At 38.6% G+C, this 27609-nt stretch overlaps 1 protein-coding gene across 1 annotated transcript in view; it reads right to left on the bottom strand.

The window, feature by feature from the left end:
- Nucleotides 1–19338: 19338 nt before the first annotated feature.
- RFX6 (regulatory factor X6) overlaps nucleotides 19339–27609 on the bottom strand; it is a 57270-nt gene continuing 48999 nt past the window's right edge. The window contains exons 15-19 of the mRNA XM_058735070.1: nucleotides 27034–27156; nucleotides 26165–26371; nucleotides 24474–24986; nucleotides 23399–23611; nucleotides 19339–20791 (exon numbers count right to left, since the gene is read on the bottom strand). Of these exons, the coding sequence (XP_058591053.1) occupies nucleotides 20616–20791; nucleotides 23399–23611; nucleotides 24474–24986; nucleotides 26165–26371; nucleotides 27034–27156 (1232 nt within the window). The 3' untranslated portion in view covers nucleotides 19339–20615. The remainder of the gene's footprint in view (nucleotides 20792–23398; nucleotides 23612–24473; nucleotides 24987–26164; nucleotides 26372–27033; nucleotides 27157–27609) is intronic.

Below are 27609 nucleotides of genomic sequence, written 5' to 3'. Positions count from 1 at the left end.
GGAACTTTCTCCTGGTTGAGAAATGGGTGCTTTCGCGAACCAGCATCCGGCCTCCTACAATAGCTTAGCAACAGATCAATGGTGCCGTGTTCAGCTATGGACAAACTCCTCTCTAAGCATGGGAGGTAGGATGGCAAACTCGAAGTCTTTCTGGAGGGAAAACTGTGTGTCCAACACAAATCACAGTCAGAAGATTAATCTTATACCGCTTGGGGGGTTACAAGTGTTCCTTCAGGTTTTTATGTGAATGTATTAATAACATGCTATCATTAGCCTTTGTCCAGTTCAAATACTTTTCTTCTTCTTATCAGGATAGATAAAATGAGGTAAACCAGATGTGAGAGAAAGCACGGGAACCCATCAGCTGTGCATCAGCCACCCGATTGTTCTTCTATGACTGTCCTCATCTTGCTAGTCAACCGGTCACAGAGGCCACAGCTTTGATCTCAATCTGACTCTATTTGACAAAGCCAGTGGCAGATGCTGTTCATGGAGACGGCCGATTACAGACAATACCATGCTGAAGCAAAGCTATCTTCCAGCCATGGATACTCTGAAAGCTATCTCTTTAATCTGGGATATGCTTGTGTCAAGGAGTCCCAGAAATGAGGTGACTGTGGAATGGAAGGCATGTATTCATCACAGTTACAAAATCTCTCTGAGAAAGACAAAATTTAGCAGCAACAACGAAGTAAAAATTGCATATGCCATAAACTCATATAGATGCATTTTCAAGAAGTGACTACAAAGACTGATGGTGTACTCAGGCAGCTAAATATTCTCCACTCTCCCCAGAACACGTCCACTCTCAGCTGTTGAAAGTAAGCTACAATAATAGAATCAGATGGTGGGGAGTTAACTTGCAGGCATGTGACAGATATCTTAAAAATCCATTTTGACCTTTGCTATCCCCATGACTTAGGAAGGAGATTTTGATTTCACTTCAGCCAATAACTGTGGGAAGAAAAATGTCATTTTAACAATTTAGTTCAAAGTAATCTTCACTACAAGATAAACGGCCTCAGTTGCCATCATGTGCAAAGACCTTTTCTTTTGTTAATTTGAAATTATACCATCAGAATTGAGCAAATGACTTCGTTAATGTCAAAAGAATGACCTTTGAGTTTGATCTTCATGTTCAGGTGGGCACAATGCCCTGTAGTCAAGTCCCTTCCCGCCTCAGCAGCCCTACAAGTCAGATAAAATGGCACTGAGTTCCAACCACATTTCTTTCATGCTGCACTTCAACGTCTTAGTCTAATCTTTTAAAGTTAATGAATAAAACTGAAGCCCTTTCTCAGTTTCACTTCCCTTTAAAAATTTCAAGAAGATACACTTATCTTTACGACCCGCAATCTCATGCTCACAGTGACGTCACTCTGGGCTGGCTTGATGCTTCTCCAGACTCATCATTTTGGCCATTCCTCTTGTCATTCAAATTTGAGAGCTTCTCACCTTCTGAGCTTACTATTTATTTACCTCCACTACACACATTCTCCAAAAGCTTTTACTTGTTCAAACAGCTATTGGTTTAATTCTGGTTTTAGCTGGAAAGGTAAAAATAGTCTGCTGTAGTTTGGTTTTCATCTTGGCCTTGGGAAATTGCAATAATTTCTCTAAAATTTTTTGTGTACATATCTGTCATCAACCAACCTATCACTTCCCCTTGACTTGGGACCAATATAAAGGGATAATACAGGAGTGCCCGGGTGGCTCAGTTGGTTAAGCGTCAGATTTTGGCTCAGGTCATCATCTCGCGGTTTGTGGGTTTGAGCCCTGCATTGGGATCTGCACTGACAGTGCGGATCCTGATTGGGATTTTCTCTCCCTTTCTCTCTCTGCCTCTCCCCAGCTCACACTCTGTCTCTCTTTCAAAAATAAATAAAGATAAAAAATTTTTTTTAAAAAGGGATAATGTAAAGAGTTTCCTTAAAAACAAGGCAGGTATTCAGGGCTTTTCTATCTACAAATCTGGTTCATCAAGTTCAAACAGGGCTTGCTCAGTGGCAAAATTCTCAAGAAAACACCTATTAGCTCCAGGTCACTAGCAAAATATTCAACATTTTTTTTATGATAGCCACTGTAACTACCCTTTAATTATCAACTCTGAAATATGATATTGTATATATTACAAGATATTTTATACTTATTCTAATTACAATAGTAATCAATAAAATTAAATAATTGTAAGAAATCATGAAACACAAAGTCTCCTATAGTTTTCCCCACCCTAGAAAATCACTATCAACAAAATGAGGCCTAACTCCCTCCCCCAAATTTTCTTAGTTATGTTTATTCTCCCCCCTCCACCTCCCCCCCAACAAAATATATGTTTTCAAGAAAAGTGTGATATCATGTATATGAATTTGCCATCTGTTTCCTCGTCTTCTACCCCAGCGAAATGTTTTCATGTTAACATGTGTTTCAGAAAAGCACTAGGTTTTAAAACTCATTTTGGAGGAGGGAAAAAAAACCCATTTTGTGGAGTGTTTGGTTTCAGAAATATCTAGTTACTCCAAATATCTACCAAATGTGTGAAGCTCAAATGGAAAACAAGAAGATATTGTTCAGTGAGTATCTTATCCTCTTAAATGATGGCATTTCCAAAGGCTCAAACAATATGGAGAAAAGCATGACTTCTCATCCTGCAGATGGACAGACGGCAGAGGAGGTTGCAGGGGTCCCTAGGTATCCGTATTCCACCAGGATTCACTGTGAAGTCATGAGGAGTCACTGCTCTCTGGCTTTTTCCCTATTCTTCCTTTCCCCCTCACCCTTTTTCTTCCTTTTTTCTGTGTGCACATTCTATGATGATTCTAATTTTAAAAGCTTGCATTTGTTGCAGGGCATTATCATTTCCATTACAAGAGTAAATGATTTTTGGGGAACCACTTGCATCCAGTGTTAATGCTCTCTTTTTAAAAATGAAGACGTTGAACGCATGGAACGTGCTTGTACTCAGATGATATACAAATTCATGTAAGAATATCTATCTTGTCTTATGTCTTCTTTCTGTTTCTCTTTTTTTCCTTCCTTTCTCTCACTGTGGTAACCAGGGCATAAGGGCAGCTGGAACATGTGGCCTTTTATTTGATCAAGGGTAATGATCAACCAGGCCCAGAGGAAGGTGGGCCAGCTTTCCTAGTTCACCTGTGAAAGAGAATCTTTTTACGTGCTCTCCAATTGTGAGTCCATCTGTGCCATCATTGAGAAGGAAAAATGTACAGAAATAAACGGGCTGAACACAACAGGAATGAATATTTGAAGTTCATTTGAATATGCATACGTAGGGGCTGCCATTCTATGAATGGAAATGTGTCCTTTATTCCTTTCTGTGACTCGAAAGAGCCACAGATGGGTTGTTTTTGTTGTTTGCTTGCTTATTTTAATTTTCTTCTCCTGCATCATCATTTGAGTCTTTTGCATTTATCTTTTTTATTTTTTAGATTTTAAACAGAGGGCACAATTCTCCAGGTTATACCAAGAAACATCAAAACATGCAGTTATATGTTTGCTAATCATCGTTTCCAGAACAAATGGTCCTCATTTGTGAAGAAAGACAAAGTAGGGGAATTCATTCCCGGGCTTTCTAAATATTTGCTATACTAGTATGTCTCTTACAGCCCTTGAGGAAAATTTATACAGTATCTTGGAGTTCCTATGAATCCTGACTATTTTTCAAATACAAGTCATTCGAAGTGATGTTAACACGTCAGATTTCCCAAGTTTCTAATGTAACAGCTTGTTAAACACCATTGGGTTTCAGGGCCATTCTGATGCTATAAGCACCTTTCTTGCCCATATTGGATTCTATATGCTGTTTCTTGGGCAAAGGACTCAGATTTTAATTATTAGTACTACTCTCTGTTCAGACAAGCACCAGAAAATAAAATGAAGCATACCTGCCAATGGCTGTTGGCTCTAGAAACCTCATGTTACCACACCTCAGGATAACAGTGCTTGGTGCTTAACAAGCCTTGTTGATTGACATACTAATTACTTCATAAAAGGCTTCCAGAACTGCTATTGGAAGGTAGTGATAGTTGGCTGTGAGGTGAGGGCAGTGGATAAAGAATTGTCATGTCTGCTATGAGTCTCAGTGGGAAAAATGGGGAAAAAGAAACAGAAAAGGGTCATTGGTAGAAAGTGAGATTATTAGGAATGAGAAGATAGAATAAAGGAATCTAGAAAAGTCACATGTCATCCTTACAAGACTTTTTTGATGTTACTATCTTCACAGTATGACTATTCTAAATTTTATATGCATTCATGAAATTAAAAAGACAAAGCATTAACTTCCCAGGTTGTAAGAATTACCACATTATAAGTATAGCAGGACACCTTCCCCACATTTCTAATCCTCACTCTGTCTTCCAGGTCGCACATGGAAATGGAGGAGTCAGTCTGAGGGGTGGGCTGGTGGTCAGGAATGGAGTAAGGATATCTACTGTGCATTTTACTAGGTTTTACTAGGTAATTAAAAAAGCTGAAAGTTTAATATTCACCTGTGGACTGGCCTAAATGTGTCTATGGCATGTTATTCCTATATCAGAACTTCCTGCTTCACCTAAGGACCAGGAGAATAACATAGCTTTGTGTGTTCTCTTTGTGTGTGCAAGGCATTGGCTTAAAACCTACCCTAATTCAATTCAGAGAGTCAGGGAATTCTATGAGATGTGACTGACCATTAACTTGGATTTTGCAGAAATCTGTGCTCCATCATAAAGGTTTTGTGGCTATGTTGCTTTGATAACCGAGCTTGTCTTTTGAATCAGCAAAGCCAAATGAGGAGATCATTTCATTACTGTGGAGCAATTAGGAAAGAACACAATGTGGTAGAGAAGTCTTTCTGGTTAGATTCTGCTCTCACTCACCGATCACCAGGTCCATCCCATTTTTCTTCTGCCAGGATTTTGCAGGAGGGCTTGGAAGAACAAGACTCGCTGCAGATTCTGCCAAAGCTTGCGAATAGATCATGAACAGCATGTGAATAGAGAATGTTAGCACAGGGTAGTGAGAAGAAAGACAATAACAATCAGTGCACCCCAGTGATGTAGCCTGGATAAGAACACTCTTGTAGTATGTCACTCCTTCATTACCTCCATCTCTCCTATACCTTCAGTGCCTTCCACCCACTCTGCCACCAGTTGTTTTCCTGTAGTCCATAATGCATATCCGTGGATTAAGTCCATATCTGTGCTTAAACTTTTCCCAGTCAAAATGAAGAAAACAAGCAGCCCTCTTTTAACTCTAGAGGAAAGATGTTTAAGGAATGTCCCATACTCATGGTCTTCCTTTCCTCGCTTTCCATTTACAGCTCAGTCCAAACCCATACAAGCTGGCTTTTGCTCAGAACCCTCCACTCAAACGGCCCTCACACATCCCACCGGTCTTCACATTACCAAATGCAGTATCTTCCAAATCTCTTCTTATAGAGCATCTACACTGTGTTTGCCTCTACTGACCATCACATATTCTTGAAACTCTCCTTGACATCAGATCATAACTTTCCCCTTTTCCTGTTCTCAGCTCTGACCATCGGTCTCCTTCGCGAAGGTTCTCTCTGTCTTCTCTTTAAGTGCAAGATTTTCTCAGGGATCTTCTTTTGGCCCACTGTTCTGCCTACCTATGAATTCTCCCTGGGCAGTAACTTTAATACTTACAGTTTTAACCAACACCTTATCTTAAAGACCAACAAGTGAAAATTTACAGCCTTTGTAGTTCCCCTGAGTTTTAGACCAGAAATAGGTCCATGCAGGCATACCTCCAAGGCACCTTAGAATTAATTTGGATAAAATGATTGTTTCTTGTGACTCTTCACCCATGTATCCCTCACAGAAACGCTATACTTGCTCCTGTTTCCTAATAAGTTGTTGACATCAGCACAAACCAAGTCTCCAGGTCAGCTGTTCTTTCCTATCGCCCTGCCCACCATGCCCATCCTCCACAGCCAATCAATCAAGTCTTGTCTCCTCTCTTTTGTAACCTGTTGACTTCTACCTGGAATATTATAGAATCTTCCTCGCTAAGTATACAGATTGTAGAAACCCAAAGAATTTGGGCACAGCTTTTATATGACACATGGGGCTTTGTCGCATGAGTTACTCGTATTCCAACATAAGCACGAACGCATAGACCTGCCTCAAAAAAACAGTCCAAACACAAACTAGTTTTGTTAAAATAACTTGGAAAAGCCCTTGATTGTTGGGTGTTGCTGTTTGCACTGACCTTGGGTGGAAAATTGGATTTTATTCCTTCATGGGGATGTGTGGAAGATTTGTCTGAATCATTCCTTTTATCTAAGGGAATTTGTAATACACCAGCCTTGAAAACAGAAGGCAGATGAGTTGCTAGGCTATTGAGAGGTATGTTTGCATGGATGAATACTTTCCAGGGAGGGAGCCATGTGTTTATAACCTCATCAATATTAACTGAACTTGAAAGAATGAATCGTGACATTGACATTGATAGGGGATCAAATCATAATCTCCGCAGTGCCCGAATTTCACTTGATTTACCTTGCTTCCTTTCTACTTGCTTGTGCTCTCCATTGGGCATTGTGTTCATCCTCTCTTACCTAGACTACTGTCATATCCTCAGGGATATGTGAACATGGATATTCATGTGTCAGAAGGTCTTTTTTTGGCAGTGAAGGCCGACAAGACTATTTTGTGATGGTCTATTCTAAAGGAATCATAAAACAGTTGCTTTTTACATCCAGCATAGATGTTAATGTAATTTGTTTAAAAAATGATTAGAGAAGACAATTTAGGTAACACAGACAAGCTTTATTTAACACTTCCTGAAACAACAGTCTCCAGGCAGAGAACTGCAAAATGGGACGGAAGGCAGGCAGCTTTTATAGGATAAAGGATAAGGAACAAGGAAGGAAGCAAAAAAGCCCAGATTTGGCCTGGAGTTTAGGCACTGACTGGTTATCACATATTTCTGGTGAAGCACAGCACTTACAGGAACACAGAAGTTATCTAAATCTCTATTTGCTGACACGGTGCCCTGGATAGGAGCAGCTCTATCTTGGTCCTAGAAATATACTTCAACAAAAATATTCCTTAGGGTTGTCGTGACGATTAAAAGTTCATATCCACTACTAGTATTATTAATATTTTGCAAATAACTCCCATTTAAGAATATTTAAATAATATTTAGGTTTTTTTTTTATTTTAAACACTTTTAGGGTGACATCCCCTTGCCCCACTTCCAAAGTAAGCAGGTCAAAATCGTGTCCATCCATAGTCTAGGCATGCCAACTCCCAGACATGCCAATAGCTGACTAAGGTGTCGCAGGAGTTTGGTCTCCTGGACATCAGACATGTCAAAAGTACCTGGGAAATTTAATTCATCATCTGGATGATTTCATATGTTTAAAACAAAAATCAAGTGTGTGTGTTTTCATGTTGGGGTTCAGTGAAAACAACGCTAGATTAGAAAATATTCTAGGCCGTATTATTTTCAGTGAATCAAGAAATTTCCATCTCTTTGGCACCTGGGTGGCTCAGTCGGTTGAGCGTCTGACTCTTGGTCTTGGCTCAGGTCATGATCTCACAGTTCATGAGTTAACCCCACAACAGTCATCAGCGAGGAGCCTGCTTGAGATTCTGTCTCTCCTTCTCTCTGTACCTCACCTGTTTGTGCTCTCTCTCTCAAAATGAATAAACTTTATTTTTAAAAATAAAGAAATTGCCATCTCTTTCCCCTTTAAAAAAAATTTTTTTTTTAATGTTTTTATTCACTTTTGAGACAGAGAGAGACAGAGCATGAGCAGGGGAGGGGCAAAGAGAGAGAGAGAGACACACACACAGAATCTGAAGCAGGCTCCAGGCTCTGAGCTGTCAGCACAGAGCCTGACGCGGAGCTCAAACTCACGGACTGCAAGATCATGACCTGAGCTGAAGTCTGACGCTTAACCGACTGAGCCACCCAGGCGCCCCTTTTTCCCCTTTTTTAAAAGTTTATTTTGAGAGAGGAAAGCAGGGCGCATGTGCGCGACAGGGGAAGAGAGTGAGAGACTCCCAAGCAGGCTCTGCTCTAGCACGGAGCCCAGTGCAGGGCTTGAACTCACAAACTGTGAGATCATGACCTGAGCTAAAATTAAGAGTCAGACACTTAACGGACTGAGCCACTCAAGCACCCTTGCCACCCTTTTTGTTTTAGATCTAGACATCTTTTTTTAGACTAAATCTTCAACTGTAAAAAGTTGGTTAAGTAAATTATAATATATCCATATGAAGAAATTCTAATAGCTATTAAAAATCTTCTGTCAAGGGAAACTAAATAACAGAAAAAATGTACATCATCTAATACTAAGCATAAACTAAGTATACACAAGAGAGATGTTCTTAAGTTGCATATGCACACAGGTATGTACGTGTGTGTAAAAGTATAGATTTTATTTGTAAGAGGTAGGATTATGTGTGGATTTTCCCCCTTTATTTTACATTTCTGGGCACCTTTTGCTTTTGAGATTAGGAAAAATATGCAGATTTCTATAAAGGAAAAATATTCTCCCCCATCTTATCTAACAAAACCATTTATTAGTGTCTAGTTGTCTCCCCAGAGTCATGAACATTTGCTAATGAGACTTAAACTCCCAATAATATATGGCTTATTCCACTCACTGTTGCACTGCTGAACTAATATCTATGGATAAAGTTTTAATATTTTAAATATTTTTTTAAATTTATTAAAGTGATCTCTACACCCAACGTGGGGCTCTAACTCACGATCCCAAGATCAAAAGCCACATGCTTTTCCAACTGAGCCAGCCAGATGCCCCGAAAGTTTTAATGTTTTAAACTGAATAGACTCTTCCCTCTTATAGCTTATTTTTCTCTATTATAATCTAAGAAATAATTATGAAATATTTAAATTTATTAAAAAGTATACAGAATAACACTATAAACACCAATGAATCCATCACCACACTGGCACACACATCTGGCATTTTGCCAGATGTATTTCATATCTTTTTTTTTTAAGAAATAAAGTGTGTAAGATAAAATTGAACCTTTACTCAGTATTATTACCTTGCCTCCCTCCTCAAGGTAATCATTATGATGAAGATACATACAGCTGACCTTGAACAATACAGGGGTTAGGGGGACCAACATCTACTCCCATGCAATCAAAAATCTACAAATAACTTTGATTTCCCCAAAACTTAACCTGCCTAATGTTAAATAGCCTACTCTTGGTCAGAAGCCTTACTGATAACATAGTCATTTAACATTATTTTGTATGTGATATGTGTTATACACTGTATTCTTAAGTAAGTTAGAGAAAGGAAAATATTATTAAGAAAATCATAAGGAAGAGAAAATACATTAACAATACCGTACTGTATTTATAGAAAAAAATCCACACGTAAGTGACCCGTGCAGTTCAAACCTGTGTTGTTCAAGGGTTAAATATATACACCACCCAACCACATATTTATACTTTTACCACATATTTATATATATAAACAATAAATACTTTGTGATATGATTTTTTTAATTTACATAAATATTAGATTTTACTTACGCTTTTAAACTTCTTTTTCCACTCAATATGATCATCTTATAATTTATTCTTATTCATATATGTAATTTTAATTCATGAATTTTGTCTATAGTTTTACATTGCGTGAATTTTTCCTTATCCAATTATTGATGGTCATTTAAGTTCATTCTAATTTTTTTTTCTGTTGCAAATAGTGTTGTTAACAGCCAACCATCTGTCTCCTTAAGCAAAAGTACAAGCATGTATTTTGGGTGTGTATCTGGATCTTATGGCTTCAAAGGCATTTTCCAGTCCTCTCCAATCAACCAATCAGTGAGTTAATCAATATTCACTGAGGGCCTACTCTACTAAGATAAATAACTAGAACTTAGTTTTTAAGAACAGAATTGCGTTTCCACTCAATGATTCAAAATAAAATCAAATCTAAAGATAAAAAAGTGTGACTATTATTGTAAACCATACGAGACTCTTAAAAACTGAGAATAAACTGAGGGTTGATGTGGCGTGGGAGGGAGGGGAAAGTGAGTGATGGGCATTGAGGAGGGCACCTGTTGGGATGAGCACTGGGTGTTGTATGGAAACCTATTTGACAATAAATTTCATATTTTAAAAAAAAGACAAAAAAGCACAGCTTTCTTCTCCAAGGAATGTTTCAGATTGCTGACTATGCCAGGGCAAGCCCATTTTCAGTGAATTTTCATACTTTGTGCAGTTCTAGTCCCTTATTAGATAACAGTGACTGTTGATTCACCCTGGTTCTTGCTTCATTGTGTTATTTGGTATACAGCATCCTGACCAATGAACCCAAGAGTGATTATTCATTCTGTGTTTAAAAGTGTTCCTTACATGCAATTTTCATTAAACATGTGTTTATTGTAGGAATGCACCAATAAGCCTAACGATCACCTCAGCCACCCCAGAATTTACAGTCAAGTTCAAGAGAGAAAAATAACATGTTCAGTGTCATGTTGGAAAAGTATAGGATCTCAAGGGAGCTTATACGAGGGACACTAACCTGGACTTTGGGGTTTCCAGGGGAACTTCTTAGACAATGCAATGTCTGTACTGGGAGATTGAGTAAGAATCATCCAAACACAGGAAAGGCAGAAGACAAAAGAAGAGAGTTTATTGTGTTTATTGAATTCCTGTGTTATTAACTTGTTTTAAATCTCAACCTTAGCCTCAATTAAGCCTCTATCTGCCTGTACGTCATTGAGGTCTAGCAAGGTCTATTTCCTCAGTCTTTCAATATCACTTTGTCACACATTAGAAAGACTCAGAATTGAGCCAAAATTTTCCATTAAATAAGGCTTCCTGCAATGTTGTTTGTGTCAAATCCTGATGTCCTGAAATATTTTAGATCCATTAAAGCTATTGATTTTTATAAGCATTTTATCTCTATTGACCATTTATCATTAATATTCCTACACGTTTTACTCTGACCATAAAACATAAAAGAAATCCCAGTACCTACACAGTGATTACCTTTGACATCAAAAATCTTATGAATCTTCTATCTGCAGACAAAATTCCAAAGAGTATATGCATTATATTGATTAATACTAGGTCCAAGCAGGAAGAGTGAAAATGCCCTAGGCCCGTATTAATGAGTCTGGGCCTTGTTCTGAGGTCAAAGAAAAGCCATAGGCTGGTCTTGAGCAGCGGGTTTAAGGAAAATCCCTCTGGAAGTGATAGAGAAATGGATTGAGTTGGGGCTAATACCATCATCCTGGAAAGAGATGAGAGTGTGCATTTGGATGCTGTCTATGAGGATGAGGAGGATGAGATGAGAGCTCAGAAAGATACTTAGAAGGAACAATGTGAAGGAAAAGGGGGCAAGGAGGGAGAGGTTAGGGAAACTTCCTGGTTTCTGGCTTCCAGAGCACTGTAATGACAAGAGGGAAAACACGGTGAGCACACAATCTGAGAATAAATCAAGTGGCTCCTGGTCTGCACATGCTGAGCTTCGGGTACCTGCAAAACATCTTGGAGGAGACACCCAGTAATCAACTGACGTTCAGCTTTCTGGCGTGAAGGAGTGCTTTTGGCTAAGGTAAAGGTTTTCCTTCCAGTAATAATAAAGAGAACAGAAAGCACCTTGTCCCCAACCTGGCAGTTATGAAGGCATTAGGAATGTCCAACACTTAATAATTTTTTATTATAAATGTCGCCAATTCTATTTTTAAAAATACTAATTTAATTGACTTTTAAAGGGGAATAAAAATTAATCAATGAAAATACTGTCTTCCTAATATAAATTTCCACGGGAAAATCACATATTTTTATAGCTGCTTATTACAGGCCTCTGAAAACAAAGACAATCAGACTGAAATAAACATTGATAGCTCACTCCCAGAATTGTTGATTAATCGAGGAAGGACTTGCATCATTGTATGAAACCAGTGAAATATATATAAGCACAAATTATTTTTAAATATTGCTTGCAATAATGTTTTCATATCTAACAATCAGACCATATTGTATCCTGTGAGTGTCACTTCTTTGTAACCATATTGGTGTGGTTAATGATTTACTACGTTTTGCTTTTTTCCTTTACTTTTACATAATAAATTCTTGTTTAATTACACCAGTTTAGGTTATCTTGCTGGACAACTCTACCAATATAGCAGTCTACATGACACATAAAGGCACACAAGAACAGTTTGCACTGCATTCAATAACATTACTGATTCCATTGGGACCTGACGAATAGTGATAATTAAAAACAGTTACCATTTGTTTAGCCTGTGCAATATGACAGAAACGATCCTGCTGAATATTTTATAAACCTTAGCTCCGTTAACACTCACAAAACTTTTTGTGGTAGATAGTATTATGAAGCCCATTTTACAGATGAGGAAAATGAGTCTCAGAGAAGTTATTTGTCACACAGATAATGTGGTTTTAAACATAGATTTGTTTGGGATGAGCACTGGGTGTTGTATGGAAACCAATTTGACAGTAAATTTCATATATTAAAAAATAAAATAAAAAATAAAATAAAATAAAATAAAAATTAAAAAAAAATAAACATAGATTTGCCTGACAGTACTAAACATTTTAAATTGCTACATATTGTGTGTGTCTCTACTTTGAAATCATAGTTTATGTTAATCCTGTCTTCATATTTTATTTTATTATTATTACTTTTTTTAATGTTTGTTTATTTTTGAGGGAGAGACAGAGCATGAGTGGGGGAAGGGCAGAGAGAGAGAGAGGGAGACAATCTGAAACAGGCTCCAGGCTCTGAGCTGTCAGCACAGAGCCCCATGCGGGGCTTGAACTCAGAACGGCAAAATCATGACCTAGGCTGAAGTCAGACAATTAACCAACTGAGTCACCCAGGTGCCCCATCCTGTCTTCATATTTTAGCAGAAACTTGAAAAGTCACTTCAAAGCTGTTATATAAAGGCAAATCTGTGGCTCTTGGGGTGGTGCCTTTCCTAGAACTTAAGACTATCTCAACATCCTGATGCTTCTTAGTCCTTACTGCATCCTATCTGAATCTTTTATGGTCTCATCTTTTCAAATGCAGAGCCCAGGAAAAGCTGAAAAGGAATTTCACTGGGGCAAGCCACTTAGAACTGAAGCCTGTGACAGGGACAGGCCATTCTTTTGGGTTTCCTGAATTCGCTAGTCCATTCTCGGCCACTTTTCCCTTATATTCCCTGGGAGCATTAAGATGTGAGAGAACTCTTGATGTGCCAAGGGGTTATCTTTCATCAAAGGATCCATGCACTCTCAGAGGGGTTTCTTTGCTGGTTTGTTGTCCAAGTACCCTTAACAACTCTCCCCCTCACTCCCCCCTCCCCCCTCCCCAGGCTCCCGCAACTGAATACTCAGCTTCCTGTCAAAATACATCAGGTACTATCTTCAGGCACACTTTCTAGTGGAGGGTTGAAATGATATTATAAATTGTAGATTTTGTGGTAATATCTACCACAAAAAGAGGTAGAGGTACCCAGACAATGAGTAATAAGTAAAAAAAACAGTCTATATGTGGGGAGAAGGGATGGCAAACAGTACATACATATTACCCCCCAAATTGACAGGCAAGAAATCTTGCCATTTTGTAACATAAAATATGGTAACAGTTTTATTTTCCACAGGGATCATGCAGAGAGCATTAATAAGCTAAAGCACACAGAGCTAAATGACAAATCTTGATTAACAAACTACCCACAAAGCTCATATTTGCCTCGGTGTGTTTAAAGATGCTTGAAGGCTGTAAATCCCTGACCCTGTTTCTGACTATTGATTGGTAAGAACAACACCCTTGTTTTTAACTAATAAAAACAATGGTTTCTCTTTACTTTAGTGCAGGTATCATATTAAGTAGTTAATTTTTCACTTTCGTAAATGTGTTCCTCACCCAATTCTCACTTAAAGACCCTATGACATCTATTTTAAGAAGGTCACCACATCACACTGAGAATCTTGGTTTTGACCTTCTCTTCACCTTTAGTTCCCTTCAATTTTAGGGTCACATCAGCAATACAGGAAAATGCATTTGAAAACATTAACAAATTTTTTCTTCCTTGATATTTAAATACCTTTTTCAGGGGAGAAAGTCTGGGATTCAATTTGTGAAAAGGAATAGAGAATTGTATTAAACCTTATTTTATTGGCTGAAATCATCATTTTTAAAAAGAGAACAAATTAAGACCTTCATGAAGAAAACCAACACCTAAAACGAATACAATGTTACATGTCAATTATATCTCAATTAAAAAAACCCCCAAAGATTAATTTCCTTAATTTTGTGTTGTCATAGAAGACATAAAAGGGGCTTAAAGCCTATTTTTTGTAGTGGATTCTAGGAAAGCAATGGTGTTTGTTGAAAATATTTTAGCATTTCAAAGTTTATAAAAATCTCAGCTTGACATTCCTACCAGCCTTGTCTAATACTTTGTGTGTCTTCATAATCATGTTTCTCATGTTTCATCACTAAATCACTATGATTATCATTAAAGTTTGAAAGCTTCAGGAGTTTCTCTCTAGATTCATTCTGGCTGCTCTTCCTAACTCTTTGTGCTCCTTATCTTTTCATCTCTTCTGCCAACCCTAGGTTCCTTACAGGCTGCATTCCTGTCCTGAACACTCATCCCACCTGCCAAGCCCTCCCCCACCCCCCCACCATTTCCTTCCCCAATATCACCTGCTTTCCATTTATTCTTCTAGTCTCAGTACGTCACTTCCTGCAAGACATTTCCCTGACCAGCTCTCCCCACCCCATCCCTGCCCTGGAGGCATCTCCATGGGCTCAACTCTTATTATTATTTCTCTGAGCCACCTTCACTTCTTTTCACAATGTCAACTGTGTAGATGTTACAGTTAATGTCTGCCTTACCTCATAAACTGTAAGATCCATGGGGGGGGGGGGCGGTGGGACCTTATCCTTGTTATCAGTGTGAGCAGACATATTTGTTAAAGTGGGATAAAATTGAATATCTCTTGGAAATTTCAACGTTAACTCCTTAACAAAAAGCTAACCAAAGCTAAGAACATGACCAAGACATTTCATTAAAATATTCAAGTAATAAATAGAAGTCTTGAGATTAAATGAAATATTTGTAAATAATGAGATAAGGTTTTTAATAGGAACAGGAATAGAATAGAATAGAAGTATTCTACATTTATATGTATGTCCAAAGCTTCCCATCCTATTGAACGAACAGAGAACTAGAACTTTCTAGTTATGACAGAACTTCTAGATATGACAAGTAAAACAGTCAATCTAATGAGTGGTCAATTTTATCCCCATAAACATCTGCATGTAATACCTATTACATGAGAATTTTAAGAAAGAAAATCAGAGATCTCTCCAACTGGATTAGATGCCAAAACAAAAACAAAAACAAAAACAAACAAAAAACAAAACAAAACAAAACAAAAAAAACCCTAAATTACTTTGGTCATTCTGGAAGTAGACTATTTTTATAAGAAGAAACATTTCTACCATAATATCATATAGCCAAGATGAAGAAAAATTAAGCACTATTTATAAGATTTTGATATTAGAAAACTAATTGAAAACCTTTTTACCAAACAGAACAGAGATAAGCCCTTATTTTGTACTCAAATATCTCAAAATTACTGAATAGATTACTCATTGCAACTACCAATCATTTCCAGCCATTGCTAACACCTATAATCAAGGAGTAACTGAAATTTATTTTCTTTTCATTGAAGCAGTGTGCTTTTGGAACAGACAAGTTGCGTTCTCTGCCATTTACAAACTAGAGGATTTAATTTAGAATTCTATAATTGAATGAGATAGTACAATAACCTTTTATATAAACTCATCATTTCTTATCTTTCCCAAAGCACAAAATGTCCTGTATGCCATAATCACCATTGTTTACTTTTCTGGAAGGTTTTTGTTTAAATTTCTCTAACTGACCTGGGATTATGAATCTGCCTTCAAAATACAGTATGAACAGTTTGCTACTCCAGTCCTTATAAGAGTTCAAAGCTGTTATTGTGAACCTTGTAGGACAATTAATTTTGCTTCCTGTTATATAGAAATCTGAGTACCTGTAATCTCTCTTTCCAGGGAGTTCATACATATCACTCTCATTTGTCTCCTGCTTTTTTGAAAAATTGGAACTTTGGGTTTGGGTTTCAGAATTCATTTATCTCAAAGCGTTTTTCTTTCTTTCTCTTTTTTTCTTTTTCTTTTTTGGGGAGTTCGTGGGGGAGAATGCACTACCTGGCAGTATTCTTTGTCCTGTTTTTGTGGACTGCGTTTTATGCTCATAAATTTATGAGCATAAATTCAGTGGTTGGAAAACATCACCAGGGAAGTTTGCTGTTTATCGTGTTTGCTGGTTATCTAATTTGATGTTTATCATGTTTTTCTGAAGAAGAGGAACATGCTGCTGTGGACTGGCGACTGTAGTCAGGGAAGCTGTACTCTGAATGGCTAAATGGAGACCATGTCAGTAAGGGCTCCAAGGGTAAATTTGGGAGAGCAGGAGAGAATGGGGTATCGTGCTTCACTGGTCAGGGTGGCACAGTCTCAGCTCTGGTGTTCTAGAGTCTAGGTCCAGGCACCTGTGGCCTCAGTGTCCTCTTACAGGGGCCCACCCATTGCTGCCTACTGGACCCCTCTCACAAAGCTGGTCTCTAGCTCTCCTTCCCTCTCTTTCTCCCTGCTTCTAGTCCTACTCTTCTGCTTGTTTGCTTCTCTAAGCTATGTGTAGGAGTTTCATAGTCACAGTAGCTGAAGAAATCATCTAATTGGGTTAGTTGGATTCTATTTAATGTAGAGTGCCATTACTGGTCAGAGTTTGGGGACATTCATCTCACAGCCTACTCCATTTCTCCATGGAAGTGTTACTCACTTTATTTCTTGCCACAGTTCTTCATTGTGCAAATCTGTCCCACACGCTGCAAGATATTCACATCCCTGGTCTTGACACTAAATGCCAGTGCACCCACCGGTTGTCTTTAGGTATCATGTGAGTAAAAAATATTCTCTTTCCCATTTCCAAAATGGGTTCTTGACATGGGCGACCCCGAGAGTCTCACGGACTTTCTTCTCTCAAAGCAGAAACAAAGAGAAAGATTTTACATCACAACTGTAATTGGAATTTAGCTTAAATGATTTTTTAAAAAATCCTTTCTAATCTGAAAGCATACTTGGGAACATATAACTGAGGAGAGCTCTAACTTTTCTCCACCACCTGGAGAGAGGAAAATAAATCAGATCTCCTTTGATCTGTAATTCTATGTTAATGACATAGCTGGGTTTTAGTTTTTCTTTAAGCTGTTATAAAATAAGCTCTTGGTTTCTGAATTGTATTGAGTCCACCGAATTATTGGGAATGCTCATTTTTCCTTATGCCATTTATCTACAGTAACCACTAAAACACAGGATTTGAAAGATAGTACTCCAAGAACGGAGTATTTAAACCTCTCCCTTTTTTATTTCTACCCTTAATTTTGGGCTTCACATAGGCATTAGCTTGAACAGGTCACTTTTTTTTTCTCTTTTTTTATTTATTATTTTTGAGAGAGAGAGAGCACATGAGTGGGGAAGGAGTAGGGATGAGGAATTGAGGATGCAAAGTAGGCTCTGTGCTGACAGCAGAGAGCCCAATGTGGGACTCAAACTCACAAACTGAGATTATGACCTGGGCCAAAGCCGGACACTCAACCGACTGAACCACCCAGGCGCCCCCAGGTCACTTCTTTATAATTGATAGTCCACAACTTCTAAAAATTACTTGATTTACTTTTAAAAACAGAAACCCTAGAAAGCTAGGCTAAGATCCTTTAACTATATTAAAATTAACCTAAAGAGTACCAGAAAAAGCCTTGAGCATCCAAGCTTTAGATTCATGAAGGAAGCAATTCTAGAATGATGAGTGCAGCTGAAAGGTAGGAAGGTATTAAATGTCTCAAGCTCCTTCTAAGTAAAATTAATTACGCTGTCACTTTTAATTCATGCAGGAATGGCACCACCTCTCCAGAGGCATTTGGAAACATGGAAGATGTTGTTAGTTGTCGCAAGGCTGGGTGAGTGGAGTGCTTTGGTGTTTGAGTGCCGGGGATACTAAATCTTGTGCAATATGCAGAATGATCCTGCAAAACAAAGAATTGTCCTGCCTGGAAGCCAGTAGTGCCCACAATAAGAAACGCTATTATACATCTAATAGACATAAACCCAAGTCCCGCTGCTTGGGGAAAAGAGCAAGTTAGTCTTCCTGATGTCAAAATTTAGCACCTTGTCATTGTACATGAAACCCAGAGATAATGTTTACTTTTCTTCTGCACTTCTCCCTGCTCCATATAATTTTCCCTCATCTATGAAGTGGTTATCAATCCAGGGCCAACTATTTACACTGAAATGCTTTGCAAGTAGGGTTAAAGAAAACTTTAGCGCCACTACTAACATATTCCTTTTTTAAAAATTTTTTTCATGTTTATTTATTATTGAGAGACAGAGAGAGACAGAGCATGAGCATGGGAGGGGCAGAGAGAGGAGGAGACACAGAATCTGAAGCAGGCTCCAAGCTGTCAGCACGGAGCTCGACCTGGGACTCGAACTCACAAACTGAGAGATCACACCCTGAGCCGAAGCCGGATGCTCAACCAACTGAGCCACCCAGGCGCCCCTAACATGTTCCTTTTTAATTCCTGATATCGCCAGTCACCAATCCTTTAATTGTACTAAATGATGCTTATGCTTCTTTGAAGTTTCTTATTCCCGCTCCTTTCACTCTGCTTCCATGTAGTCTCTGCGCTTACCTGCTGGACATCTGGATGAGAGAAATAGCCTCTCAAATAGCCCATTCTTGGGCTAGTTCCTCTCCTGTCTGGTCCTCCTCCCTTTCCAGCTGTTGCTGGCTGTTCCTTAAGCATCATGTCCCATATGACTTTTTACTCAAAAATCTTCAATGAGCTTCTACTTCCCTATCGCATCACCCCTTCTTCACCATATCAGAACTTACCAAAGGCGTTGGCAGGGTTTTATTTTTACAGTCGTATTTTCATTTTCATCTTTTCAACTTGCATTTTTCAATGTGCCTGACGTAAAATAGATGCTGAGTATATATGTAATTACTATATGGTGGAAATTTGGCTCTTAATTTTCGAGACTTACGTCCAAACGTTTCTTAAAGCTGTTTTGCTTTTCACTTCAGTCCAAGCCCTTCATAATTTCACTCTCCTTTGTATTCTTACAGTATTACTACAAATCATAGAACATTTATTCCTATTTCTCATCATTTGTTACTGTGCAGAATGTTCTGCTCAATTCATTAGCTCATAAACTACATGCTACTAAGCAAATGGTAGCAACACTCTGAGAAGTCCACAATTAATTTGTTTATTGCTTTCTGAAAACAATCTGCAGTTTCTCTTCACCAAATGACATCATGATGTATAATGGGTATTTGGGGCTTACAAATCCTTTAAAAATGTACTCGGAGCTCATAGTATAACCCAATCCTTAATACAAATAATATAAGTCCTGTCATATGACTGTAGGAAAAGCCTGTGAAGTTAATGGAGGTTTCCCATTACAGGCCATGAGTCTTGCAACAGACCTTTCAGCTAAGATATACAAAAATGAAAAGGAAACAGACCTAGATAGATGGTGTATCAAATTCTATTAACTCGTATGGAATGAATTCCTCACTTCTGAATTTCTCTTTGCATTCAAATGATCCTTGAACACTCATTCATTCTTAGTTTATAAGCCAAGTACTTGATTAAAGACTGCTTCTAAATCTTTAGAAGTTCAAATGGTCTATAAGCCACAATTTCCTTATATTTATATGCATGGATAGGATATGAAAATATTCTTGAATTATGATGTTTTCACCAACCAGCTTTACTCTTTAATTCAGTATCCAAAGGAACTTTGCCTGTGAATCCTAAGCATTCTTCAGAAACAGTAACAGTTCTAAGAGCAATCAAGGATTTAAAAATATTTTCATACTTTATTTCTTTCATTTCTTCTTACCTTTCTTAAATAAAGAGGGAAAGCATTCATAATCTCCGTTCAGTTACATAGAATTGGAATACTGCTATGTAACAGAACTCATCACACTAATGCACAGGATTGAAAGTCAAGCAACTTTGGTCTAGGCTGAATTGAATTAAGTCTTGACCTTGTAAACATTTCCACAGGAGGTAGAACACACACACTTGACTTTTTGTCAAATAAGGGGTAGTAAACAATGATTCTGAGACCCTAATAAATTAAAGGTATTTTAAAGGTATTAAATAATTTTTTCTTTTTATAGACCAAAGATGAAGCAGCACACAGATTTTCAATAAATTAGGAAGCAAAATATTAAATCTTCATAGCTGAAATGTTTGCATCTTCAAAGCTCCAGTGGTTCAATTTGATAATGTTTGAAACTATAATTAATAACGAGATCACATTTTAAACAATTTGCGTGCAAGGCAAAGTCTGCAAGTATCTCCATTCATTATGGAGTTGTCCATAGTTTTGTACCAGTGACTTGAAAACAATGTCCTGCCACTGTATATTCCATTTTCTTTACCCTGATGGCAATCCGAACGAACAATATTTGAGCAGTAGAGATTCTTAGTTTCAATCCTCACTCAACATTGTTGGTTTAAGTGCCTCCAGCTGCTGTTCCCATGAACACAGTGTTGATGGGTGGTAAAGAGGACACCATTTCTCTACCATTTGCTCCATGGGAATCCAAGGTCTCTTGAGCTGGATACTGATTGGAAGCTCCATACATACATTGGGATGAGGAGGAAGGAATTGGGGTTTGCAAGCTGGATGCTGTAAGGGAAAATGTAATCAGCAGTTGAATATTGACTGACATTTTTTTCCTTTCCAAGTGCCACTCATTTTAAGCCTCCTGTACTTATTTTTGCATTTATCACCCATATCTATGCTATTTTCCTAGAAATTGTTTTTACTTCTACACATTTCACAAAGAAAACTCCATTTCAAACTTAAATTCAGACAACTTTATCACCAAAATATATCCCCAGTCTACTTCCTCTTTCCATCCACACTTCCTCAATTATTCAAACCCCCGTGTTCTCTTACCTGGACCAACACAGCCGCCTCCTAACTAGTCTTAGGACTGTCACCTTTGCCCCACCCTCTCATTCAGCAAGGAACAGCCAGGATAATGCTGCTGATGTATACATCATTGTTGCTGTTCTCAAACTCTACAAAGACTTCCCCCCACTCTTAGAACAGAATCCAAGCTCTCTGCCCTGGTTCGCAACGTCTTCTGTGAACTGGTCTCTGCCTTCTGATTGATTTTACTCTACTGTCTTCATTCGCCATGCTCAAAGCACATTGGCCTTCTTGCTGCCCACTCAGTTTTCCTTGTTCCCATTTCAGAGACTGTGCATTTGTCATCTCTTCTGCCACCACTCCACCATCAGACCTTCAAGTCATCGCCTCCTAATCGCTCAACTTTCAACTCAAATATCTCTGCCTCAGGATTCCTTACCCAACCATCTCACCAAAAGCAGTTTCTCCATAACCATGTGTCATTTTACCCTATTTAACTGACTTCAGAGTACCTGACACTATCTTTTTTTTTCTGCATTTGTCTATATAATCATCCCTTAATCTCTCCTTCCTAGAAGGTAAACTTCTTATAGGCAAGAACTCTGTCTGATCACCACCATAACCTCAAACTTAGAATGAAGTTTGGCACACAGTAGTTGGTTCTCAAAAATTTGACCAACTGGCTCTCTGACACTACATTTCCTGCATGTATCGTTGCTGGCTTCTCATTGCTGTTTTTCTCATTTTCCTAACTACCATCTTCTCTGTCCCTGGAAACTAGGTTTTCTAACTAAGGAAACATAGAGTGGGTCCTAAGTTCCCTCGCACTACTTACCCACTTACTCTGTTCCCTTTTTTCACTCAGAAGCCCTCTTTGCTATTTACTTGTAAGCCAGCTCTGTCAACTAAAGCTTAGAATCCATCCTACACCCAAGCTATGTTCCATCAAAGCTTCCACTATCTCTACGAGTAAACAGAACTAATAGTAACAATAGCAACACAGTACATTTTAGTCTCACGGTGAGGAAACTTCCTGAAGTGGAATTTTCTGCTTCATTAGAGTAACCTAGAAGCAATGACCATCTGCAGATAGCCTGAGATGGGCTGCTAGACTCTGCTCAGGGAGCATCTGTGATGGTCACGGGAAGGGAAGAAGTGCTTCCTATTGAGTTATTGGAAAAGCACACTGGGAGAGGAGAGATGGAATTTATCTTATTTTCCCTTATGCTCCAGCTGGGTGTCAATGGCCTTTACTCCAGCTAGCTTGAAATCTATTCCATTGGAATATTTCAACCATCTCATATAAACATTAACACTCTGCCTTGATACTTACATGCATATATACTTGCCCTGTGATCCCTTATTAGCCATATTGGAAATTAAATCTATACATATATTTTTGCCCCCTTTTTCAACTCACTGATGTATGGAGTTCCTACCATGTGACAGACACTTTGCTGGGTGCTGTTGATGTACAAATTGTACAAATACAAGTTGCAGGATTTTCCCAGGGACAGCAACCTGGTTGGAAAAAGATGCTAGGGGACTTTATGGCAAACACACTGTTTTGCTCATTTTTACTTAAACTATATGTAACAGAGCAATAAAAAGAGCAGCATTTTCTACAGAGCTGTCTAATCACATTTCACATACAATTGAGAAAATGACAGCAAACTCTATCACAAATCACCATTTTTTAAAACTTGGAGTGGTTTTAGGGTACTAGTGGAGATTATGGGGTCCAGAGATACCTCTTGGCACTGTCCCTGGGTCCAACCGTGAACAGGAGAGAGTGAGAAAAAGACATCATTACTGCCCTCGTAAAACTTAAAGTCTTTTAGGGGCACCTGGGTGGCTCAGTCGGTTAAGCGTCCGACTTCGGCTCAGGTCACGATCTCACTGTCCGTGAGTTCAAGCCCCGCGTCGGGCTCTGTGCTGACAGCTCAGAGCCTGGAGCCTGTTTCAGATTCTGTGTCTCCCTCTCTCTCTGACCCTCCCCCGTTCATGCTCTGTGTCTCTCTGTCTCAAAAATAAATAAACGTTAAAAAAAATAAATAAACTTAAAGTCTTTTAGACTGCCTTTGACAGATTATATTCATGTTTTGCATACATAATAGTGCCAGCTATTTTTTTGAAAGAATAAGAGATTTAGCAGTGGGTTGCAGAGTGACCAACAGACTGAGAAAGGGGAGACTGTTACCAACAGACACAAAAATATGACTTTCGATCCAAAGTGATGAATCACTTGTAGGAATATGACCTCCAGGTTTACCTCAATAGTCACCCTCCAAAGTAAGACTACCTACCTGAGGTCAGCAGCCTTTTAGAATGTTTTCAAGAACTACTAAAATAATTTACCTACTACTGGAGTTCGACACGCAACTGATGGTGATGTGTCTGCGTAAAATGAGCTGGTCTGCTTTCTACTATTGTCATCTAAAATGTTAAGTGGATCGTGGATGTCACTGTAGGGAGGCAGTGAGCGAACACTGCTGATGACAGAAACATGTTGGTTCACCATCGATCCGAGTCTGTGAGACTCTGGGTAGTTTATGTTGCTTCCATAGTATCCTACAACAGAAAAAGTCAGGAATGTATTGTTAACGTACTACAAAGAATATTCCAGGAATGAAAAAAGGGACAAGATAATAGGGAGGGGCCTAAAGATGCCATATTATAAATATTACATTCACATCCATCTTTACTATAGAGTTGGATTTGTGCTTGTATAAGGATATGCTTCACTCTGCTGGGTTTTTTTTGTTTTTAAAAAAATACAAAGTAGTTATCCTATTATTAATTTTCAGATGTAAGACTACATCTTTCTCATATTTTCCTCATCTAAATTAACAAGATCTTCCTATAAAGAAAAAAAACACTACTAACTTCTCACAAAGATTACACTACTTGTCAAATACCAATTTTATCTATAGATTTATGTTACTGGGAGAAGGACTGGTCTACATCTAGAAGAGAGGACACAGAACCTGCATTGGTGGCTGAAGAAAGAAGTCCACAGACCTTTCCAACTCCCTAAACTTTAAGTGTTTTATCAGACTAATGGGGGGCACAGTTTCTGTCCTAATCTGTATGATCTGCTGCTAGTTCTCCGTAAGAAACATTATTTACTACAAATAAAATGGACAGAACATTCTTCTTTTGGGCTTATTAAGGGAGATCTCAAACATACAATTTGACATAGTATTTTTTTCATCATTTGTGGCATTTAAAAGGGCAACTTTAAAAAAAAAACCACAAGAATGGTGGAGCTAATTTCTGGAAGAAATTAGCTCCAAGTATCTAAGATTCCATGATCTTTGGAAACTTTACGTGGGATGGCATACTACTCAGAGAGGTGGAGCTCAATTCAATGTCTGATTTTGTCTTACTGCCATCTCAAAAGCCAGGAAAAATTCTTTAAAAATTTCAATACCATTCGGTGAATTAGGAGGCAATGTTGCTCCTTGGCAGCTGGCAGCGCCCGCATTGCTCAGGAAATTGAAGCTTCCTGTATTTAAAAACTGCATACTGTGTGAATCTTGGCTGTGTGAGGATGGTCCGTAGCTGGAAGGTGGTCGAGAATTATATGGAGACCCAGCACAGCTGCCACTGAAGAAGTCTCTAGAAAGCTGCTGTTCAGTCCAGGCCATGCATCGACCATGCTCTGGGCGATGAGGATAGACTCCTGATGGGGGGTGAGGCTGTGCCCTAAACACAGTCTGATAGTTAGAGTTGGTCCCATAAAAGTCATGGCTGGTTTGAGGATGAGTAGGATAAATGGGCTCTGGGAATGTTGAGCAGTGGGGTGGAGCTGACAGGACTGGGCCCACACTTTGAGGTCTTCCTGCCATTGGTCCCTGGTTAATGACGCTTCCTCGGCTCGCCATGGCTGGAGAAATGGGTGGTGTCATCAGATGACCAGTGTTCTGGGAAAGGTCCATTTGACCTGGAAAAAATTACCAGAGCCTTCACAAGTGGCATATAAAAATAGATGGATGCATATCTTTAAAAATGATTCAAAAGATTTATCAATATGCTTTTTTAAAAAAAATGGTTCATTCTTACTCTCTAAAAATTACAGAACTGGGGAACATTAAAAACCTAGGTTTAAAAGATACCATCACAAAAAAATAAACAAACAAATAAATAAAAGACACCATCACAATGCATGTATATTTCACAATACTGAAGTGTTTTACACTTGATCTTGGCCAAAAGGCCGAGAAGCAATAATAGTGAAGTGTTTTGAAGTTAGTCACTATGAACAAAAGTCTGCGATGGTTTCATGCTTCCATGGGTATGAAGATGGTTAGAGCTCAAGCTTGGGAAAGTCAAGGGATCTGCTCTTTACAATTCCCCATAATTAAAAAAACAAACTGAATGTTAAATGGTTTGATTTTTAGGATAACAGAAAAAGGCAATAGTGTCAAAATGCCCATGGCTTCAAAGCAAGCCAATTCAAAACATCACGCAAACACCCCTGATCAACGAGTTATGAATGCCACCCACTCTGAGGGTGTTTGATTTTCCACTGGTGGAATTGGGCCCCTGAACTATAAGGCCCTCCCAGGTTTAAAATTCTGTGTGTCCAATGAAGTTATATATTTCAGAAAAGACGTAATGCAAGAAGCAGACGTAAAATATTATCTAGTAGTGAGTTCCAGCCACTTAACATTCGGATTGATACAAAGGGGATGCTAGACCAAAGATGAAAATTATTGTAATGGTTTTCTAAAATGGCCAAATCTACTTTTTAATGGAGGAGAAATAGTCTCCTCAAAAGCCAAAAACAAATAAGAGGCCCAGTTTTTTGACTCTCAAAGCATCTTCAGCATTTTATGTGTACCTAATCTAATTTTTTCTTCCACTTAATGAAGATAACTATTCGTATTTCTGATATGACTGAGAGAGCATGTCACAGTGTGGTACCTATGTTAACAATGGCATTGATAAAAATGTGAATGAAAAATGTTGAAAATCACAGAAACTGTACAAAGCTTTCATGCAAGTTAGGTAAGACAAGTCTTGTTTACTCTTTGAATGCCTGAAGGTCACCAGTTTTGAAGAACACACAGGAATAGGCTCCTGTGAGATGCACTGAAGCCCAAATGTTTCCCAATGTACCTGTGAGCGGCATGGTGTCTGTATTCCCAGCAGGAAATGGGTGTAGAGCAGAGGGTAAGCCTCCAGGATGACTGGATGATAGAGGAAGATAGGGTGTTTCCACATGGCTTTCATTCTTCACAGTGTCACTGGAAACAGTGCTCCCTTTATTACGGTTGGCCAGAAAGCAAGAACTCGGAGAAGCAGTGAAGGCAGCTTTACTTGCATCTGGAAAGATTTTTTTTTCTTAACAGGAAAGCTAACGTCATTCCCATATTCCTAGTATATAAGCCCAAGAAAAGGGAACTGAAAACGCTCTAGGGTCATGTCATAAATCTGGAAACTCCGAGGAAATATGTGCCATGGGAAACAAGGCTGGCAGATGTCTGGTCTTGGCAGTGGTGCTGGATTTTTGCTGTTGTTGCTACCTGTACCTTTGTGAGTGTGAGGCGTGTTCTGAAGGGCGCCAACCACCACCCCGCCCCCGCCCCGGGAGTGGACAGTCTTCAAAATGCAAGTCATCACATCCCAAATGGACATGTTCTCTTCCTTCTTTAAGCTCCCATAGAACTTCTTTCTACACCATTTATAAGGTGTGTACCACAGGTGTTGTCTTTAATTCTGATTATTTTTTTTATTTTAATCACCTATCTACCTTAATTGATTTCATATCCTTTAGAACTTCCAGTAAATTCCTCTGACTACTCTAAGTATAAGTGGTGGAGAGAAAAAATAGTGCTCCAATGGTGTTAATATACTGTGTTAGTAGTAACACGCCTGGGGGAAAAAACTCTGAGACTGTTATAGCCCCACACAACGTGTGCTTACAAATTCTCGAACTTAGGTTTAAATACAGAAATACGTAAAACAAAGCATACATTTTAAATTACCTGAATTCTTCATATACTTGTCCAATAAATTCTGTAACTCCTGCTCTTTGTCATTATTGAACTGGGTCTCCATGGCAAGGAGAATGTATTCATCAAGAAGCATTCGGATCAAATGGAAAGAACCTTGTTTGTGGATGGGAAGAGGGAGAGGACAATGTGAGATGAAAGGAGGGAGAGAAGGAGAAGGAAAGAGAAAGAGAGAAGTCGAGTTATCTTTGTGACCATCTCACAACACTTTACAAGGAGCAACTGAAATAAACAAATACTTGTTGGACTTTAAATGACCTGCTAAGACCAACATGCTTAACTTGGGTCTCTAATCTTTCTGTGTACCGCCTGCCCAGCTCACTGTGTATACTGTCCTGCCAGCTCTTTGGCCGCTAATTACATCAAAGGAAAATACGGATGAAAGTGAGACATGCTTTATGCTTTAAGAGGGCACACATTGGAGTGTGATAAGCTTTAACCTGGGGAGAATGAGCTCTACTCTGCTGTATTTCTGTTTACTTTGTACTAAATAATTAGACAATGGCCACCATGGGTCTGAAAAAAGTATCAAGTAAGATGTCTTTCTAG

Source organism: Neofelis nebulosa, chromosome 6 (genome assembly GCF_028018385.1).
Source record: "Neofelis nebulosa isolate mNeoNeb1 chromosome 6, mNeoNeb1.pri, whole genome shotgun sequence".
Classification (NCBI taxonomy): Eukaryota; Metazoa; Chordata; class Mammalia; order Carnivora; family Felidae; genus Neofelis; species Neofelis nebulosa.
This window is presented reverse-complemented; position numbering and strand designations above follow the sequence as displayed.